Here is a 14,706-nt window from a genome sequence, read left to right as displayed (position 1 = left end):
GATAAGTGTGTTTTGATGCCCCACCGTGTGCCAGGAACAGGAGGGCCTGGCATGAGTGGGGCCACGGGACCAGAACCAAGCATTGGGTCACAGGGTGAACTGGAAGCCCCACCCACATCTCCACACTCCAGAGCCTTTGAGGTCCATCCCCCAAGCCCAAGCAGAGAAGGGCTGCAACAGCTGTGAACCCTGGGGGGCGGGGGTTCCTGACACCTGGGCTGGGATGCCGAGGGCACACCGCCCTATACACAGCCCTCTTCCAAAGTCCTGGTCCCAGCCAGGCACCTCTGTCTGGCTGTCAGAGGCAGGGAGACATAGAGGGTGAGAGGAAACAGACAGAAGGAGTGAGACCAAGGGAGGACGGCAGGGCGAAGGACAGAGGAGGGAGGAGAGGAGAAAGCCAGCAGCCCCCAGTGAGGGAAAGGCCTGGTGGGAGTGAGCAGAATGAAGATGTGGAGGAGCGAGAAGGCCACGGATCCAGGTGAAGAGGTAGGGCAGGCAGGGTGAGTGGCTGGCTTGGCCCTTCTCCTCCTCCTCCTCCAGCCCTGGGGCCAGGACTATTTTTAGCCGCTGCTGAATTTAGCTGTTCCCTCGGAAATTCCTCACCCGCCCCAGGCAACGCCCCCACTGGCCTTGAGGATAAGCCTGGAAGCTCTGGTCCAGCAGGAGGGGAGAGGAGAGCTTGGGCACGGGCACCGCAAGGAGCTGGAAAGGTACTTAGGCATCTGAGGAGGAAACTGAGACTCAGATCAGGCCCCAAATCTGAGTTACTCCTCTCCCTATAGCCCCTGCCCACCTCTCCTCCAGGAAGGCCTCCAGGGCTGCAGGGCCACAGAACAGCACTTGTCTCGGGGTCTATGGTACAAATATCAGGAGGATACTCCTCTGACTAAAGGACCCACTGTGAGCACTGTTAGCAGGGCTTCCTGCCTGTCCACCTAGCATCATTCCACCCACGGCTCCTGCGAGCCTGTGCAGTCCAGAGCTCTCCTGGGCTCTGCCACATCTGGGACTCTCACTTCACAGATGGGGAGACTGAGGCCGAGTGACTTGTCTGGGGTCATGGCCAGCAAGGCAGCACAGGCCTGCTCCTTCTCTCCCCTACATGCTCCCTACGCAGGCCGCTCCCAAAAGGGTGGACTGGGGGTGTAGCCTGGAGCTCTCCTGTTCTCTGGCAACCCCGTTGAGAACAGGGTACTTCCGCTGGAGCAGGAGGGACTGAAGTTAGACAAGAAGCATACGGGGCACAGAGGCAGGGACCCGAGCTGGCTCAGAGCTCCCTCACCCTTCCAGAAATGCAGAGGAAAGTTCTGCCCTGAGGCAGGGGGATGACTCAGATGACCCTGCATCCTGTCCCACTGCCTAATTCTCTAACTCAAGGAAGGGACGTGGGCCCCACTCCCCCAACATCAGTTTCTAATAGGGCCCCTGAGCCTCAATGTAAATCCTCAGATTTCATCTCCAAATTATCTCACTAGTGAGTCCTTTTCTCTCCATCTCCACATCACCTGCTCCCCTCAGCTCAGGCTTCTCACCTCCCTGCTCCCTCTGGTCCAAACATCACCCCACAAGCAGAGGATGCTTTCTAATGTGCCCCTCTGCCATTGCTCCTCCTCAGCTCCTAATCTTCCGTGGCTCCCCACTGCCCACAGGACAAAGCCCAGGCTGTTTAACTCGGCACTCAAGGCCTTCAACCTGGCTCCTGCAAACAGAGCCTCTCCTTGTGTACTCTGGTCAGAGACCTCCCTGCCCTCTTGGCCTCAGATACATAGTGAGGCTTCTCTTTCCTGCCTGTCTCAACCCAATTCCCTAAAATGCCAAGTGACTCATGCCACCTCCCCCTCAACAACTCCCAGTGGCCCCTTATACCCAGCAGTCCAAGGGTGGGGATGGAGCACTGGCAAGGTGCACGGGGCAGATCGCTGGGCCTGCTCCACTGTAGCGTGGCCTTGAGCAAGACCCCTCCCTTCACTGGGCCTGTTTTGCCCTGGAATAAGGCAGGGGTGAGGGGTGGTTAAAAGATATGGTTGGTTTCTAAGGGTCCTTCCGGGTGGAGCATCCTGGCATTGAAGGCCTCCTCCTGCCTCCTGGCCTGCCAAGAAGTTGGATGTCTCACCACCAATCAGGGAGAGATAGAGAGGGACAGTGAGGAACCAGGAGTGTCAGATCTCAGTGACATAGGCAGCCAAGAAAGATGGAGTCAGTAGTAGTTTGGCGGGGGAGGGGGTCCCTTCCCGTCCTTCCACCCCTTCCCTTCCACATCTGCTCCTTGACCTCCAGTGCTCTGGCCTGGGAAAGGACTGGATGTTTGTCCAAGGGGGCTCGGGGGGAGGGGTCTCAACGGTCCCAGGAGGCCAGGCTGTGGGGCTGGCTGGCGGCCAGGACCCCGGGCCTCCCTCCCTCTTGCTCCATGCTGCTCCGGAGCAGGGCCTGCTCACCCCCTGGGAACCAATAAACAGGAAACAGACACCAACCTGGCACTTGCTCCCTCAGCCAGGCCCCCTCCATCACAGTCCCCCTCCATCACAGGCCCCCCACTGCCCTCCCACCAGCCCAAGACCTGCCCTGCCTCTCCCCAGCCCCAGAATCTCAGCACCAAGAAGGAATAATCTCAAATGCACAAACAAAATTGAGCTATGAGGTAGGACTCCTGGAAAAAAACTCAGAATCCTTGATCTTGAAACCACGAGATTCTACACTCTGAACTGGCAATCTCAAAAGCACATACTTTAAAGTGGTCACATTTCTGAGAGCTTCTAGACCTGCAGTCATGGGCTGAGGGCTCCACAAACATTATCTCTTTGTCCCTCACAAGAACTCCTTAGTGTCCTCATTTCACAGAGCAAGAAACGGAGACTCAGAGCTGAGGTGCAATGACTTGTTAGATATCACCCAGCAAGTGAGTCAGAATCAAGTCTGAGATGTTAACCTTTATCAGTCTGACCTCAAAGCCCATCAGGCACACAGACCCTCACACTCCGTGGCTTGAGGGTCTCTGAGCCCAGCTTCACAGCCAGTTCCAATGTGTCTGCGGCTTTGAGCCAGAGGGGACTTTGGATCTGCTCTGCCTCCCAGGTTGGGGTCGATGGTAGCAAAAGGAGAGGGGGAGCTGGAGAGGGGAGCAAGGACAGTGGGCACTTGGCTTCAGCCAACTGCCCAGCCCCTCTCCCTCCAACCCCCTCCAAAGGCTCAGGCTGCAGGGCCACTGACCCCACCAAGGTGTGGCCAGAACCCCACCTCTCCTCCTGTTCAGAGCTTTGTCCTCTGCTTCATGGCTGGAAAGAGAGGCCAAGAATCTGAGCATCTTGGAATCAATGTCTCTTAGAATCTTAGAATCCTAACATCTCAGCATCTCAGACATGGGTGGGGGGGGGGACTAACATTTCCTGAGCATTTGCTATGCACCAAGCCCTCTTGGCTTTCATTTACCTTAACAATAATCCTTGGTCGAGTGAGGGGGCAATGCAGAGGAGTCTGTAAAGGCTCGTCCTGGGTCCCAAAGCCAGTGTGAGGGGAGAAGGGGGCTGGAGTGTGCTCCCTACCCTCCATGTGCCGTCTTCTGGGAAGCACCTTGGTCTCTCAGGGCATGAGGGGATGTGATAGGTCCTCTGGTCCCAGAGCACCAAGGTCACCAATCCCCAACATGGAGCTCCTGGCACTTGGGGATAAGGAGCTCCCCTCCATCTGCCCCTGAGGTCCACCTGGGACAGCCCGGCACAGATGGGACTCCCACCCCTCCCTAGACCCCCACCTCTTTGCCCTGGCTCTAAACTCCCCTGCCAACTGCCATTCCTGGGGGCTGCTTCAACCCAATTTTTAGTCAGCAAACCCAGGACCAGCCACTCTAGAAGACAAGCCCGTCCACAAGGGATCCATTGGCACTTCTGTCCCTCTCCCACCAGGCCAGGGCTCAGCCACCCTCTGGACCCCACCAATCTCAGGGGGCTAAGACCCTTGTGGAAAGCTCCTAGCAAGCAGGGATGGTGTCCGTGCTTTCTTTGTGTGTTCCCACTGCCCATCAAGGGGCTCAACAATTGACTGCTGAATGAATGAATGACAAAGGACAAATGACCATAGAAAGAAATGAACACAGCATAAATGCAGTGGGCCTGAGTTCACAGGCTCTGCCCCATGACCAGCACCCACCAGGGGCTCTGGACCTCAGAAGCTGATAGCCCGGCCCCTCTGCCTACCTGTGGTAGGCAGAATAATGGCCCCCAAAGATGTCCACATCCCTGGAAACTGTGAATATGTTATCTTACGTGGCCAAAGGGACTTTGCAGATGTGACTAAGGATTTTGAGATGGGAGATCATCCCGGATGATGGAAGTGGGCCCGAAGCAATCACAAGAGTCCTTATAAGACGGAGGCAGAAGGTTTGGACCAGAGCGAGAAAGATTTGAAGACGCTATGCTGCTGGCTTTGAAGATGGAGGAAGGGGCCATGAACCAAGAAGTGCCAGCAGCCACAAGAAGCTGGAAAAGGCAAGGAAACAGGTTTTCCCTTGAAGCCTCTAGAAGGAATGTGGCCCTGTCAATGCCTTCATTTTAGCCCAGTGAAACCCATCCTTCTAACCTCCAGAACTGTAAGATAATATTTGTACTGTTTTAAGCCACCAAATGTGTAGTCTTTTGCTCCCACAGCAATAGGCAACAGCTACACCATCCATCTGCCAGTCTAGACCTTGGAATCAGCTCATATCCCTCCCACCGCAGGGGCCTCTCTAGACTCCCCTCACTCTCTCCCTGCCTGGGAGTCTGGGCCCCGTGACTTCCCCAAGCTCAGAGGACGTTTTAACATCCCGGCAGCAGCAGCATCACCACTTCTGGGAACAGGCCGCAGAGTGAGCCCCACAGCCTGCCACAAGTGTGGGGAGAGGCCCCACCTGTGTGTTGGGGAGCCTAGAGCAGCAGCTGGCGGGGGAAAGGGCCGAGGGGGCCAGACCTGGGTGAGTCCCGGCTCCACTCTGAGCCTCAGTCTCCTCAGCAGCCTCACGGGGCTGTGAGCCCCCACCTGCCAGCACTTCAGTCCACAATTCGGGCTCCTACTCAGGATGGCTGCTATCTCTCCCAAAAGGCCTGGGAGGAGGCTTTATCCTGGTGCCCAAGAGCATGGAGGAATCTGTGGCTCTGAGAAGGGAAAGGACTTATTTAAGGCCACACAGCAGGAAAATGGGTAGTCTAAGGCCGGAAGCCAGGTCTCCTGACCCCTAGTGCAGACCTCTGTGAGCTACCCCCGGTCTTTCCTGGTCAGCCCACAGCTGCTAGAGGGGCTCAGATACCCTGCATGTCAGGGGCTGGGGCTCCCTCACGGCTCAGAGCCCGGCAGCTTGGCAGTCTTCCTCTGCCTCTGGCCACCCCTAGAATATCCCAGAGGCCTGGGGTGGGAAGTAGGGGAGGGGGGACACGGGGGATCAACTCTCCTGGTGGGGGCATCGGCTCCAATAGGCTCTTGCTTCCCAGGGGACCTGGGGCCCCCATTTCAGGGCCTGCCAGCAAGGCGCCAGGCTGCCTGGGCACATTTCCCAATAAGTTCGCCAGGGCTGCGAGCCTTTCTGGGAAACATGGGCTCCCCTTCCCCCGCCCTCCCACCACCATCCCTGCCAACTCTGCTCAGTGGGAACTCTGTGGGGCCAATGTAAGGCCTGGGAGTCAGGACACCTGGGGCCAAATCCCATAGTTCAGCCAGAGGGCCTTGGGCAACCTCTGCCCACTCTGGGCTGCTTCTTCAATGGTATATTGGGATGCCCACCTAGCTGGAGGACCAGACATGGGGGACGGGGTGCCTTGGGGTGGCCTGAGCTCTCTGTCCCAGGAGAGATGCAAGCTGGAGCTGAGGGTGTCATGGTGGCTGCAGAGGAGGCACCAGTGGGATAAGGCACTGTCACCTGCCTCACTGGGGCCCCGTGGCAGCTCTACCCTCCTAGCCTTTGAGCCAAGCCAATGTATGTCTGCAGGGGGTGACCAGCGCAGCCTACAGCCCCAGGCCACCCTGGGAGCTTTGTCAATCTCCCTGTTCCTCTCTGCCCAGAATGTTCTTCCCCTCAGAGGGCCACCTGACATGCTCTCTCACTTCCTCCAGGCCTCTGCTCCAATCTCACCTCCTCAGAGAAGCCTTCCCAGACCTCTGGATCTAAAATAGTCATTCTCTGCTCCCTCATCCTGCTGTCTTTTGCTCCCCAGCCTCTACCTCTCCCTGACACATAATGGATCCATTTACAGACAGGTCTCCCCACTAGACTGGAAGCTCCATGAGGCCAGGCCTTTGTTTTGTTTGCTGCTCTACCCCAGGGCCTAGAAGAGTGTTTGATGCGTGTCTAGGGGCCCAGTAAGTATTCGTTAAATGAATGAATGCATTGCCCTATCAAGGGTCACCCAAGTCTCTGAAACAAACTCCTACTGCACACAGTCTGCCATGTTCTTTCCCACCTTCTGGCCTCTACTCCTGCTGTGCACTCCTCCCAGAACCCCTCCCTCTCTGGCTATTCAATTCAAACTCTTCCAGTTTTCAAGGCCAAGCTCCAGGCAGAGCCTCCTCCAGGAAGCCTCTCCTGCCAGCCCCCTGGGCCATTCCCTCCACATCCTACATCACCCTTCCAGGCTGCTTCTACATTCTGGACCTCTGAGTGTTTCTGCTCCCCAGGCAGGCTGGGGGTACCTCCACCCCACGGCAGGGCGGCATGTGTAGCCTGAGAGATCACAGATGGGAGGGAGGGAGGGAGAGAGGGAGGCAGGAGGGGCAAGTCTCTACACTGGGGGCGGGGGGGGGGGGGGGGGGGGGGGGGGACGGCTGGGGACAGGATTAGCAGCCTCACAGCCTCTGAAACCCAGCTGGTCCCGGAAACGTGGGGCTGGAAAATGTCAGATTCGACTCTGGTCCATCCCCCAACTCTTCCCCACAGGGTGGCGGGGGACCTATTCCTCCGCCACACTCCCCCCAATAGCCCAAAACCCTTAGGAGGGGGGGGGTATGGAATAAACAGAGGAAAAGGACAGCCCTCTGCCTGTCCTCCTCCTCCCCACCCTCCTCCTGCTGGGTGACAAGATATTTAATTATAGATATTTGGTACCGCTCAGAATTCCAAATGTCCTAATTGCCTCCCCTCCCAGAACCAGTTTCCATGGAAAAATCATAGCAAAGAGCCAAGGAGGGAAAGGAGAGAACCCCCACCCCCCTGGGTCCCTGCCAAGGGGAGACAGAGGGAAGAAAGGTGACGAAGAGCTGCAGCCAGGCGTTTCTCAGCAAGGCAGGGAGCTGGCCAGACAAGCAGGGGGTGGGGGGCCATGTCTGCTGGGGACAGGGGGTGGGGGCAAGGCCAAGGTTCTGACGCTTGGGCCTGGCTCTGCCCTGCTTTACTGTGCGACCTCAGACCCAGAATTCTCCTTTCTGAGTCTCAAAGTTTTTCCCACCCTAACCCCAGGTCACATTGAATTAAACAACCACCATGAAGGTGTTCAGGCTGTTGGGTGTGTGCAGGTGAAGTCCCCCAACTGTCCCCTGACCCTGCCCTCCTACTCAGATGGCAGGCCCATCCCACTGAGAAACAGGGATCCATGGGCCCCTTCGCCTCTAGGACAGTGACATTCTCGGATCCAGTGGGAATCTAAGCCTGCAATTCTAAGAATTCCGCACTGTAAGATTCCCACAGCTTTCACATTTGAAGAATGAAACATTCAGAGTGTCTGGCATATAGTAAGCACTTAATAAATGTTTGCCACTGCTCTTCCAATAGGCTAAAATTCACCCATGATTCTGAGACACAAGTTACTTCCTGTTTCCGGGCTACAGTTGTCACATGTGTCAAATGCGTATCAGGTACCTGAGGGCAGAAGGTTGGACTAGAAGACTCTGTACTTTAAGGCCGGGGTCAGGGAAGCCCCAGAGTGAAGAGTCGCTGATCCTCCAGGCTACTGTGGGCCTAAGTGGCAATGACAAGGGGCGTGGGGGCGGCAGGGCTGGGAGGCTCTGAGAGCTCGGCCTGCTCCCCCAGCACATACGCAAGCAGGTGTTCACAGAATAAAGCGACCACGAGTTATCCCTCGTTCCCTGGGCTTTGCAGTTCTTACAGCTGTTACAAACAGCTGCCTTTCTCTCTCTTCCAGACACACCCTGATGCCTCCTGTTTCCCTTGACCACGCTGCAGGCTATCCTTCCTTGGACCCTCTAAGTCCAGGCAATCTAACGTCCCACTGTACAGATGGGAAAACTGAGACCCAGGATGACTCTGTCCGGGTCTCAGAGTGAGTCAGAGGCTGTGCCAGGCCTGGGACCCGGGCCTTCTGCTCCCAAGAATGGGGGCAACACCATCTGGAGGGCAAATAAAATACGGATTGAGGGACTCCCACAGCCCAGGGTCAGGTCAGGGGCCTGCTCTGCCCCCAGGGCTGCTCCTGTCAGCCCTTGGCTGGATTCACACTGGTTTCTGCCTCATCAGCAAAGCGTGACAGCCTCTTCTCTTCCCTTCTTATTCTGGAGCCCACAGCAAACCATCTCCACCCACAGCCCAGGGAGCATGACTGGAGCCCCAGACCTGAAACAAGGGAACATTGTCTCCTCCACGGAGGCCAGCAAGAGGGGGTGGACAGCTGCTCCCCATTTTCCTGGAGCCAGAAGGAAGGGGACAGCAGGACGGATTAGGGCTAGCAGATGGGAGAACTTCCAGCCTTTATGAGGGGGTGGGGAATTAGGAGACAGTGCATTTCTTTTGAGCGGATGCAAGTCCACCAGGACCTGAGTGCCCGGCCCTGTGCTGAGAAACCAGTAAGGGGCAGGGAGGAGGGGCCAGCGCTGGTCACTGAGAAGCAGCTAGGGCAGTGGAGCCTGTTTTTTCCCTTTCTCCTGCCCCCAGGGAGGGAGTGATCACACCACCCACTCATCACACAAGAGCCCGCCAGGCAGAGGCCATTACTCCCATTTTACAGAAGGGGAAAGTGAGGCATGGAGCAGGCATATGACTGATCCTAGACCACACACAGATCTGGAGCAAGGCTCAAAGCCTGCTCCGCTAATGACAGACTCATCAGTTCTCTCCTCTAAGGGGTCAGAGGGGACATCAGCTGGGCCTGGGAAGGTGGGAGGACTGGAGTGGGCAAAGGCTGGGAGGCCAGAGAGAGTGTCCACTGAGGACAGGGAGAAGCCTGTGTTCTGGGCAGAGATGTCCCCCCTCATAGCCCTCTGGAGGGCCTGGGGGGGCCCTAAGCTTCTCCCTGAGGACAGGTGGGACAAGGGGAGAATGTGAGGGGAGGCAGACCAGGGACCAATTCTGCAAAAACTCCCACCTTGTCTCTGGGTCTCAATGACTCTTCTTAGGAGCAAGCCCCCATAGTCTCCCTGAGGCCCTTGGTTCACCCTTGCCCTTTCCCCTAATTTACCATTCAAGGCTCCCAGAGAAGATAATTATATGGGAAAGGCAGCTGGGGAGGGGGCTTAGCAGGAGCTGCCCTTGCTCTCCCCCTCCCCCACCCCCATGTTCTACAGACAACTGGCCCTGGAGTTGGGGGCACCTGAACTGCCCTACCAGGCCCTCAGAAGGAAGGACAGATCCACAATTTCCCCTCCCCACTTCCGGCCTGCTGACTCTCTGCAGCCTCCACGAGACAGGAAAGCCAGGACCAGGGGGAACTAGAGACAAGGAGAGAGAAACAAAGAGAGATAGAGTTCAGAGGGGCCGTGAGAGTGCTGGGAACGGGGAGTGGCCAAATTCGTCCAGGGTTTAGGGTTTCCAGCCTCCTTCCACAGGCGGGGAACGCAGTGGGGATGCAGGCCATGGCTGAAATAACGCCGGGCCATCCCCACGCTAGGCCCAGAACCCAGAGCCTAGAATCTAGCTTCCGACCAGGATGCCAGGGCACCACACTGCCTGGAACCCATCTGAACCCAGAGCCAAATTCCAGTGATAGCTGAAGCCAGAAGGCAGAAGTGCAGGCTTCAGGGAGAGCAAGTCCTCAGGGCCAGGGGTCTGGCAGAGGAAGGGGGAAGCATCTCAGAGTCACCAGGAAGGGGTTGGGGTAGAGAGAAGCCAGCATCCCCACCCTGACCCACAGAGACAGCCCTCCCTATGTGGCCAGAGGCACTCCCAACCTCTCAAGGCCCCTGGCTGCTGGGCTTCAACCCCCTTCCTGACCCTGCCCTCCCTTTCAAGCCCCCATTCTAATCATAAAAGGCTCTAGCAGACCTCAGGCCCCACGAGGGCCCCAACTCCAACCCATGGACTCCCTCCAAATCTGCACAGCACCAGCCAGATGGAGACACAGGTACCACCTTGTCTACAAGCCCCCTGATTTTACAAATGGGGAGATTGAGTCACAGAGTAGACCAGTGCCATTAATGTACTTTTTGAAGTCCTTTCTGCTACTCCATAAAGTAATGCCTGTACTTCTCCAATTCTCCCAGGCCCAGGGACAGCCCTACATCTTGATCTGCACAAGAAAGCCACATGCAGAAGGGCAAACCCATGTCAGCTGTGGGCCCCTGAGTCCAAACATCCTACAAGGAGCCAACAGGGGCAGCAAAGCTTGAGAAAGTTCCATCACTCTCACACCTCCTTGTGTATTTATAACAAAGAACCAGAGAGGAATCTCTAAAACCAGCAGTCCCTGAGAACCATCTAAAGGACTAGATCAGAACCCTTTGTAATTATCATCCAGAACACCTTGGAGCCAACAAGAACCTGTGACATTAGCACCAGCAGAAACCTGAAGCTTGTGGAGCCTGGGTAGACAGGAGCCCTGTGTCGTGAACCCTCTTAAGACTGCCTATGCACTTGCAGGATAAGAGCAGCAACCTCAGACCTGGGCACCTGCCCAGTGAGCACACTCGAAGGGCTCCTGCGGAAGTCAGCGCCCGTGGCCCTCCTCCAGCCCCAGTCGGAAGGGCCCCCCATAAAGGACTCACCACCTGTGGCTTGCTGCAGCACTTGCTGGCTGGAGCAGGCTCATCCGGAGTGCGGACTGCCTCAGGGGGCTTGGCCTCAGCAGAGGGCGGTGCAACCGGAGTCAAGCAGGGCATATCCACTGGTGCTGGAGCAGGGACCTCGCCAGAGTGGAGGGTCAGCACGTACTGCTTAGTGACGTCCTCGAGTGAGGGTGCCTGCAGTGTTGGGTGGGCTCGGGCAGGGAAGCCCATGGGCTCTGGCACAGCTACACGGGGGCCATGGGAAGTCGGCAGTTCAGGCACCATGATAGGCATGAAGGTGGCGGGCACACTGGCATGGCGAACGTGTTTGGAGGAGGGTCGGGCCTGAGACAGGCTGCCATTCTGGTCCTGATTTCCCTTCTCTCTCTGTAGCTCCTGATGACTGCTCCGGGCCGGGCGCTTCTTGGAACCACGGCGGCTAAGCCGTGGGGACAGAATGTCAGCCAGTTTAGGGTCAAGGTGGAAGTCACGGTGGGCAGTGGAGGAGGCAGGCGGGGCCTCAGGTAGGGCCACCTCAGACTGTGCCCGGCCCCTGGCAGGACTGGGCTCTTCTGGTTCTGCCCTCCGCTCTGCAAGGATGGGCTCACTGCTGGATGGAGGCAGCACAGGCTCGACCTCTCGGATGGGCTCCCCTCCAGGGCCCTCAAATCCAGGCCCAGCTAGCTCCCCACGGCGGCTGGGGTCACTCAGAGATTTCTTCTTGGGGGCTTTGCCAGCAATCCTGTCGTCCACCACACGCCCCAGGGCACCAGGCCCCTGAACGATGCTCTGAATAACCTCCTGGTATCCCTTGCTCTCTTCACTGCCCACAGACCAGTCACTGTGGCCACTGGTCAAACCTTCATCCACAGCTGGGGCTGCTGGAAGTCCTGGCTTGGGGCTAAGTGAGCCCAGGAGGTTGCTATCCATGGAGAACCCAGAGGGCTCCTCAGAGGTGGCAGCCCGGTGGCGCTGTGGAATTGGGTCACTCAGAGACCGGTAGGCCTCACCTGCCTCACCATTGCTCAGTTCAGCCCCACCAGGGCCTGAAGGTGGGACTTTGCGTCTCCGGCGGAGGGCACCTGGTGTGGGAGGGGCATCAGGGGACACCAGGGCCCACCCTCCTAGACTGTCTTCAGCCCCAGAGCCATGGTGGTTGGTTTGAGCCAAGGGGGAGGAAAGAGGTCGCCACACCGCTGCGGTACCCAGGCTGCAAAAGGCTGAAACAGGAGGCTCAGGGTCTGTCCCAATGCCCTCATCTGTCAGGCTGGACTCAGGGCCCGAGAGCTCCTCCTGGGACCGCTGCCCTCGGCTCATATCTCCTGCCCAGTCAGGGCTTCCAGGGAGGGCGTCGCTTCCCTCATCCTGCTGGGCACCCATGCGCTGGATCTTCTCAAAAACCTGCCGGGCCTCTTGCACATACTGATCCTGAACAACGAGGGGCAATGGGTCCTCCTCGGCACCTGTGCCTGCCAGCAGGAGCTCAGAGGAGCTGGGCTTCAGGGCACTGGTTCGGGGTAGGCGGCGGGCCATGGGCTTCTCAGAGCAAGTGAACGACTTTGCCCTGCGTAGGGTGGCAGTCAAGTCCTTGAGTGTGGGGCGGGTGCCAGGTGATGCTGGGGCTGGGGCGGGCATGGGCCCAAGTTGCCCCACTGGGCCACCTGGAGACGGTGAGTCTCTGCCATCTAAGGGACCACTCCCAGGGTCCACAAGACGCCCACCAGGCTTTCGGACCTTCAGCTCTGAAAGGTCTGAGCGCAGGAAACTGAGCAGCGTTAGGGTCTCCGAGGCGATATCTGGATTCGACAGGGACTTGCGCTGCCGGTTCTTGTCCAATTCCAATCCTCCATCCCTCAAGGCCCTCGAGGTGCCCACAGGTCCCTTAAGGCGGGTTCGTGCCTGGGGCCTTAGGAGTCCTTCCCCGGCTCCAAAGCTAGGGGAGCGATACACGCCCCAGCCCCCAGAGCCGCGGCCAGCCCACAGGTCCTCATCCTTGAGGGTCTCGGTGCTGGAATAGCGGCTGCTACCACGGGAGCCTGCTGGGCTGGCCAGGTACGCGGGAAAGCTCACCTTGGCCACGCGGAAAGCTCCCCCAACAGTGTCGGACAAGGGTCGAACTCCCTCCTGGGGACCTGGTACACAGGGAGGGGAGCCAGTACCCCACTCCCGGGGTCCTTCCTCACTAGGGGCTCTTGGAGATGTTGGGGGATCCGGGCTCCCGGTTCTCCCTGCCAAGTCCATGATGCCCAGATTTAACCCATAACTGTCCGACCTACAGTCCTTATCCGAGAGGGAGCTTCCAAGCCTGCGCCCCGGCCTCCCTCCCCAGCGGTGTCTGCCCTCACCGTCTTGGTCCTCGTCACTGCCCGAGGAGTGGCCGCCGTGGTAGGCCGGACTCTGCGCCCCGGGCGGCGGCGGCGGGCCCTCCTCTTCCTCCTCGCTGGAGCTGGCAGCCCGGCTGCGGCTGACAGGATAGGAGGAGGCGATGCAGGAGGAGGAGGAGCAGGAGGCCCGGGCCCCGGCCTGCGGTTGGGAGAAGCTATGCCAAGAATGTAAACCATCCGCCGGACGCTGCGCCCGCTCCAGTTGCTGCTGCTGCCGCCGCCTCCTCCCCTCGGTCCCTGGGCCGGGCAGCGGCCGCGCCGAACGCAAGCCCGCCAGGGGGAAGCACGTCCGAGGAGGTGGCGTCGGTGGCTGCCGGGGCTCCGGAGCCGGAGGCTCCCATGCAGCACCGTCGGGGCTAGGCGTCCCCGAGGCCTCAGACTCGGCACTGGGCCGCCTGGAGCCAGGGCCACCGAAGAGCTTGCGCATCTCGGTGACACTGGGCCAAGCTCCGCGCGCGGCGCCCTCCGCCGCTTCTTCGGCGGCCCCCAGGGAGATGCCCCCGTCCCGGGCCGCAGCGAAGTCGTTATCCAGACGCGGCGCGTCGAAGCGCCGAGAGAGCTGGCGCACCGACGGCGAGAGGCTGCGGAGCGGGCGCGGCTGCGCGGGGGCGGCTGGGGGCCCCGACGCCAGCTTGGACACGCGCCGGGAGGGCTGGCCCGGGACAGTCGCCGCCGGCCGGCACGAGGCGCGGCGCCGCAGCCCGGGGGCGTCCGTGGCCCCCTCCCTCGGCCCAGGCCCGCCGCTCCAGCGCTCCAGCAGCTTGAATGAGACGCTGCGATAGAGTGGGGGCCGGGGCGCCCCGTCCGCCATAGTGGCTGCACTCACTCCGGGGGGGCTGGCCTCGGGGAGCCGCGGCCAACCCCCCCTAAGCCCCCGCCCCGAAGAAGCGCAGCAGCCGGGGTCCGAAGGCCTGGGTCCTGCAGCCTCAGCGCGAGGGGGGTTTGCCGGGAGAGAGCGCAGAGACCGGAGCAGAGATTTATCTGCAGCGGCTCAAGTTTCTGCAGCCACGGGCTGCATCGGCTCCATCCCGCGCAGCCCCTCCCGCCTCAGCGCCGACCCCCAGGCCCGGCCCCCGCCTCGGCCGGTACGACCCGGAGCATCGCGGCCCAGCCCGGTCCGGGCAAGATCCCAGCACTCCGTTTCTCGGCTCTGCGCCCGCCAGCCGGCCTGCCTGCCTCCCCTCGCGCTCCCGCTCCGGCTCCAGCTCCCTCCCTCTTGGCTGCTTGCTCTTCTCTCCCTTTTGTTGCAAATAAACTTTGTGGCAGAGGAAAGGGGGCGGGGGGCGGAGCCTCGCGCCCAAAAGAGGGGGTGGGCTCCGGGAGCGCGCGAGGCTGGGAATCGAGAGTTTGGGGGAGGGAATGGGGGAGGAGCCGAAGGAGAAACAAGGCTGCTGGAGCACATGCAGACCGAAGCGACCTTCCAGATGAG

At 59.5% G+C, this 14,706-nt stretch overlaps 1 protein-coding gene across 1 annotated transcript in view; it reads right to left on the bottom strand.

Annotated features, from left to right (window-relative positions):
• The window catches only part of ARHGEF17 (Rho guanine nucleotide exchange factor 17), a 56,932-nt gene extending 42,430 nt beyond the window's left edge, over positions 1 to 14,502 (bottom strand). The window contains exon 1 of the mRNA XM_046685726.1: positions 10,894 to 14,502. Within this exon, the coding sequence (XP_046541682.1) occupies positions 10,894 to 14,088 (3,195 nt within the window). The 5' untranslated portion in view covers positions 14,089 to 14,502. The remainder of the gene's footprint in view (positions 1 to 10,893) is intronic.
• Between the last annotated feature and the right edge of the window lie 204 nt (positions 14,503 to 14,706).

The sequence above is a fragment of the Equus quagga genome, chromosome 14 (assembly GCF_021613505.1).
Source record: "Equus quagga isolate Etosha38 chromosome 14, UCLA_HA_Equagga_1.0, whole genome shotgun sequence".
NCBI lineage: Eukaryota > Metazoa > Chordata > Mammalia > Perissodactyla > Equidae > Equus > Equus quagga.
The sequence above is the reverse complement of the archived record's forward strand: the minus strand, read 5'-3'. Positions and strand labels throughout refer to the sequence as shown.